General features: G+C 38.4%; 1 protein-coding gene across 1 annotated transcript; it reads right to left on the minus strand.

Annotated features, from left to right (window-relative positions):
- Positions 1–1,300: 1,300 nt before the first annotated feature.
- On the minus strand, positions 1,301–5,518 carry LOC102895955 (T-cell surface glycoprotein CD1a). Its single transcript, XM_025052280.1, has 7 exons — positions 5,138–5,518; positions 4,657–4,804; positions 4,504–4,625; positions 3,796–4,074; positions 3,300–3,578; positions 2,874–2,964; positions 1,301–1,832 (listed from the first exon to the last, which is right to left on the minus strand). The coding sequence occupies exons 1-7, from the start codon at positions 5,196–5,198 to the stop codon at positions 1,817–1,819; spliced, it is 996 nt and encodes a 331-aa protein (XP_024908048.1). The 5' UTR covers positions 5,199–5,518; the 3' UTR covers positions 1,301–1,816.
- Between the last annotated feature and the right edge of the window lie 833 nt (positions 5,519–6,351).

Raw genomic sequence — 6,351 nt, forward strand, 5'->3', positions numbered from 1 at the left:
TCTTCATTCACTTCTCGTACTGTGAACAAATGTCCCTTTTAAGGTCTATTTAGTGCCACATCTTTCACATTTTTGTGCTCTTTCTTGGTGATTTTGATGTTTAAATAGCGCTGTGTGCAGAGGAGCTGTCTAGTGTTTCTACAAACAAGAAGACTGTGATATGCCTTAAGAGAAAATGCACGTGTAGATAAACTTTGTTCAGGCATGAGTTATAGTGCTGTGGGCCATGAGTGTAGTGTTAATAAATCAACAGTATAGTAAATCCAGAAAAAAAAGAAGAATTTGCTGACCTGTATGTGGAGCTGCTCAGAAAGTGCTAAAGTAACATCTATAATTCTCTATGATGAAGCTAAAAATTGAAAAGGACCTACATTTTTTAATTCATGATATGATGACCATTTTTATTTGTTTATTAAAGCATAGTGGAGGGCAAAGCTGTGTTGCTAAAAGTAAAAAAAATGAAAATAAAAACTAAAATCACATTACCCAGTCAAGAAATATTAAATATTTCTTAGCTGGTATTTATTACAAAAAAAGATACTACATATAATAAGTTATTTGAAATTATATATACCTTAAATTAGATGTTTTAAACAAAAACACACAAAAAACTGGGTTCTGTATTCATAAGAGTCACAAAAATGTTTTGACCAGAGGCTCACAGAAACCTAACGCTGTATTTCCCCTAGGAGCAATGGCTCCACATTCACTAGTTTTCACAGTGTCTTTAACACAACAGCCATCAATAGTGAGAATGTGCTGTAAGTACTCCCCTTGCCTTAATCTCACTTCAATCTTGACTACCAACACTCTCGTTCTTTTCTCTTGACCATCTTTTTTTGTTTCTGTGGCACACTTGCACTGCTACCTCTCAGGCATCACTTATAGCAGTGTTTCTCAAATTTTAATGCATCTACAAATCTCCTCTGATTGTACTAAAATGCAATTATCAATTATTATGACTGAGGTGAGGTCCAAAATTCTAGATTTTCCAAGGTGACAACTCTGCTGTTTGTGCCTGAAACACACTAAATAGCAAGGGCTACATCCTGACTTCCCCTTTAGTTTAAGATACTTGGAGCAATAGTTTTATCCCAATAGGTCTCCACAGTTATATTTTAACAATGAATGAAGGCTCAATTGTGTTTTCCCTCAGAGACTGAGAGAAATCACTAAGAAAGTAGCAAAGTGTGAAGACTTTTAACAAAAAGAGCATGAAATGTCTCAACTACCACAAATATGTCAGAAAGGTAAAGAATAAGAAAAAAAACTGTATATTTGGCATAAATTCAACACATGCTTTTTAGTGAGAAAATAATACTTGTATTTAGTACACTCTGTCAATGACACAATATTAAAAAACACAGACTTGGCTCTCAAGAAGCTTACAAATTACAGAGGTAAAGGGATCTACATAGCTGCAACAAAAGATAGAAAGTGAGAAGTAGATTTAACAAGTACACTGAAAGTGTGATTGGAGTTCAGACACTGCTTCCACTTGTGATTAAGTAAGGCCTCCAGAAGGAAGTGACATCTGAAATGGGCTGGAGATTCATTAATTTTTGAAAATCTAGAGGTTACTAGAACCTCATTCCAGCCAGAGTTAAAATATGAGTTTTAAAATCTCAGACTCCAGATCAGAAAAAAATTTCTGCAAAATTACATTTAGCTTGTATTAACAACTTATCACTAAGCATAAACATGCACACGAAAATAAAGTTATACAAGGAGAATTGAAAGGACATCATCACCATTCTGCGTCCTGAGCCCCTCAGTGGCTGGAATCTCGTTTCAAGGGAATAAGAGTTACAGGAGGTCATTCACAGTGCGTCCTAATAAGAACAGAGATGGAGTTATTCTGCATGAGATGGAGGTGAAATTTGAAGAGTAAAACAAACAATCTAATTAAAAAATGGACAGAGGACCTGAACAGATACTTCTCCCAAGGAGATATACAAATGGCCAACAGAAATATGAAAAGATGCTCAGCTTCACTAATTCTTAGGGAAATGCAAATCAAAACCACAATGAGATACCACCTCACACCTGTTAGAATGTCTATCATCAACAAGACAAGTAATAACAAGTCTTAGTTGTTGTGGGGAAAAGGAACGCTCATATAATGCTGGTGGGAATGTAAATTGGTACAGCCCCTATGGAAAACAATATGAAGGTTCCTCAAAAAAAATTAAGAATAAGATTACCAAATGACCCAGTAACTCTGCTTCTGGGTATCTATTCTAAAAATTTGAAAATGTTTGTTTTTAAGGATATAGGCACCCTGATGTTCACTGCAGCATTATTCATAGTGGCCAAGATATGGAAACAACTGAAGGGACCTTCAATAGATGATTGGATAAAGAATATGTGTGCCTATATAAATGAAATATTTATATTTATTTATAAGATGAAATATTGCCATTTGCAACAACATCGATGGATCTTGAGATTGTCATGCTAAGCAAAATAAGTCAGATAGAAAATATTGAGAAACATGATTTTACTCATAACTGAAATATAAAATTGAAAGCGACAAGTGAACAAAACAGAGACTCATAGACATAGACAACAGTTTAATGGTTACCAGAGGGAAAGGGGGAGGAAGTAGATAAGAGTAAATAGGGTCAAATATAGTGACAAAGGAAATTTAATTTTGGTAGGTGATCACACAATGCAATATACATATGACATATTATAGAATTGTATACTTGAAACCTATATAATTTTATTAACCAATGTCACCCCAATTATTTAATTTAGAAAAAGAGGGAAGGGGACTGGGAAGAGGAAAACTGAGGACAGAAAGAAAAAAAAATAGGAAGACAAGTGGGGAGTGTGTAAAAGAGCAGGAAAGATGGACACAAAGAACTCACCAGCGCTTCCTAAACCAAAATGCAAGACCTATCAGAAGCACCAGGGGCACCATCACTGCCAAGATAATCAAGCCCACGGAGTTCTGATGTTCTGTGGGTTTAAGTACACAAGAGGGTATCATTTCAAAACCACCCCCTGTTTAGTACATTTCTCTGGTATTACTTTTTCCATTTCTGTGTCTACTTCATCAAGCACCTTTCTTCCTATTTCTTCTCTCGTCCTTCTTCAGGGATGAATTATTCACCTAACCCTCAAAATCCTCCCACATATGCAGGTCTAATTTTCAACTCTTTTATTTCTTGAATTAATTATGTTCACTCTTTTTGGGTCTGGAGTCCATAAATCAGCCATTTTTCATTTGCCTCTCCTGCTCTGCTTGAGGACCACCTACTCCCATTCCCAATTGGGCCCCAGTTCCTTCTTACCCAAGTAGAGGATGATGTCCTTGCCTCCTAGACTGCTGTGTCTCACTCGGCAAGACAGGCCAGATCTCTCAATGGTTTCCACATTCAAGTAAATCCTGAGATACCATGTCCCATCAGCATTGGGCAAGACATCCCTTCGCTGAGTGCCTTGTTGTACCTGCTCACCTCGCATCCACATAGCCCAAATCGGCTTTGGGTAGAAGCCAGAGACATGACAAATTAGCATCCGATGGTCAGAACCAGGATTGGGGCCAATGGATAGCCAAGCCTCTGGCCTTACTGCAGAGAACAGGAAAGATATTCAAATGAGAACTCTAACACAAAATTGGAGGTTCACAGCTTCATATCAGTTTAGATAGAGACATCTTTCTCACTCTGGGAATCCATTACCCATTATCCCTCTTCTTCTTTGCTTCTTCTTATCCTCAATTTGAAGGGAATGGTGGGAAGGTAAATATTAGAATAGAAAATTCTTGGAGGGGGGTATGGGACTGACCTTGTCTCTGGAGATCTGCCTTCCCTGCATCAAGTAGACCCAAGAGAAAACGTGGACAAGTGTCACTGATGTGCCTGTGTGTTATTTCATTGTCAACCGGGTCCTGATTAAATAGTCCGCACACCTGCTGAGCTCCAGTTCCACCCTTTGGAGATGGCAACCACGAATAATTCTGGAAGTTCAGGAGATCTGATCCTTGATAAGCAAACCACACAAAGCCTTCCTTGGCTTCCCCAGAGTGCAGCTCACAGCCTGCTGCCATCTGTACCACAAAGGGATCTGGAGAAGAAGGGTTTTAAATTAGAGGAAAGAGGGTGTAAAAATGATTAAACGAGTGGAAGCAAAAGAAGGAAGTAGAAGGAAGAAGTTTGGGTGTTTGAGGTAATGGAACAAAGTTTGATTAAGTCAGAAGTTCAAACGAAGAGGAAGTGGTAGTAGTTAGAAGTGGAGAAAAAAACAAATGACCTGAGAAGGGGGGCAAATTTTTTGAAAAGTGTGACATAAATGGTGAGGGCCAGAAATTAAGGAAGGACTTAGCATGAATTGTGATCATAATAATCTAAGGTGGGTGGAATGCAATAAGTTATAATAAATGTATAGACAGAGATTGCTGAAGAGACTGAATGAGGGAGAAATTAGACTGAAAACTCATTAAGACATACACAACCCACCCATATCTGACCTCCCCATTTTGGGAATTGAACTCACATTCAAACTTCCATTGGCTGGCATAGTTGTGAAATATGTAATACAATTCAATGTAGAGTCTGCGGAAAAACCCTTCCATTTCTGTCATCTCCTTCTTGCTGAAGTTTCCCTTTGACCCAGGCCTCCTCCTTCTTGCTGAAGTTTCCCTTTGACCAAGGCCTCAGGAAAATGATTCTGCCCGAGTTGCTCTCCCAGCTATGAGTCTGCAAGTCTCCCAACCAACCCGAGCTCCAACTTTGTGTCCAGGAACGGTTGTAAAAAGATGAGGTGTAGATGATTTGGAAGATCTGCTCCTGGAAGACTATTGCAAAAGAACAGATAAATTGAGAAAGAAAAAAAAAAGGCATCAGAAAGGAGAGAATGGAGAAAGAAACTTGCCAGAGAGGGAAACTCAGAATCTGGAGGAAAGGGAAGCCAGAGTTACCTCAGCAGACATTTGCCTGCCCCCAGGGCCCCATGCTTTGTATATAGACTTCAGAAGTGCAGAGTCCTGGAGTCAGGAATGCTCAGAATGGAACTATGCTGACATTCACAGTCTCCAGGGATATGGACGCACACACACACACACACACACACACACACACACACACACACACACACTTGCACCCAACTGGGCAGTGTCCAGAGTTCTTACCATCTTCATTGTTACCACCTGGCAGGAGAACTGCTAGCAATGGAAGTTGCAGAAACAGCATTTCATTTACAGGTGTTATTTCTTCTCTCAGAAAAGTCTATCTTTGATTTCTGTTTTAAAAAAACCTACCCCACAACACCTCTATTTTGACTTCCTTCTTCTACCAACAGACAAACCTCCCCTTTAGTCACTGTCTGCAACAAAAAAAAAATGTAAATATATATGCCCTTCCCTAAACCTTGGACTGCCAACTCAGCCTCTCATTTCCTCCCCGGTTCTGACTCTCCTCTCTGGCTTTCAGCTTCCCCTCTTGTCACCAGCCTCCATTCTGTTCATCCTTCCCTAATGCAAACTCTATGAAATAAATCCTGTGTGACATTGAATAGTCACTTTACCTCTGGGGACATGTTGTTCTCATCAGTACAATAAAAGCATAAAATTAAATATCTTTCCAATTATTACCCAATGTTCTATGTCCCTGCTTTTTTTCTGTCACTCTATCCTTCTCTTGTCCTTTAGAATATTCTCCAAATATTTTTCTTCTGTCTCACTACCCCCTAGCTCATTCATATATCTGACTTCTCATTGGTTAATTTATTTACTCTTTCAAAATCTCATTTGATTCCCATTGGTAACAGTATAAAGTACCATATATTCTCCATTATTCTTAGGAAAGAAGAAGCAGCTGTTACGGAGACCATGGGAGCCTTGAAACATTTAAAATACCCCGTCTGATTTGCACTGATATATATATTCATTCACCCAAGAGTCGCTTAGCACCTGCCTGGATTCAAGCACTTCAGGACATTCATGAATTTGCAATGGTCAACAATGCAATTCACTTTTTTAAGGAGCTTTTAATCTACTAGGAAGAACACATAAACCAAGAACTATAAATCTTGGTGTGCTCTATTTTATGATAATGTATAGAATCTAGACAAACACATGGCTTCTTGAAACAATATTTTGTAAAGCATAGACCTTTAACTAATGTTGTCACTCAGAATCTTGAGTTCAGTATTTAGCTTGTGGTTTTAGGCCTATAAGCCCATGTTGTACTAGATCCCCAAGGTCTAACAGAGTGCCTGGCAAGTGATGGTTGCTCAATGAATATTTTTGAATGATTGAATAATTTGGCTTAGACATCTAATTATTTTTAATTATGCAGAACTTTAACATAACTCTTGTTTTTTCCTCTATCTTTTTTATATTTA

The sequence above is a fragment of the Pteropus alecto genome, unplaced genomic scaffold, assembly GCF_000325575.1.
Source record: "Pteropus alecto unplaced genomic scaffold, ASM32557v1 scaffold106, whole genome shotgun sequence".
NCBI lineage: Eukaryota > Metazoa > Chordata > Mammalia > Chiroptera > Pteropodidae > Pteropus > Pteropus alecto.

Excerpts from the sequence above, each read along its gene's own strand:
- LOC102895955 (XM_025052280.1), bottom strand. The coding sequence starts at position 5,198 with ATGCTGTTTCTGCAACTTCCATTGCTAGCAGTTCTCCTGCCAGGTGGT. Across the intron at positions 4,805-5,137 it reads AGGTGGTAACAATGAAGATG|TCTTCCAGGAGCAGATCTTC; the intron begins GTAAGAACTCTG and ends CTTTTGCAATAG. Across the intron at positions 4,626-4,656 it reads ATCATTTTCCTGAGGCCTTG|GCCTGGGTCAAAGGGAAACT; the intron begins GTCAAAGGGAAA and ends AAGAAGGAGGAG.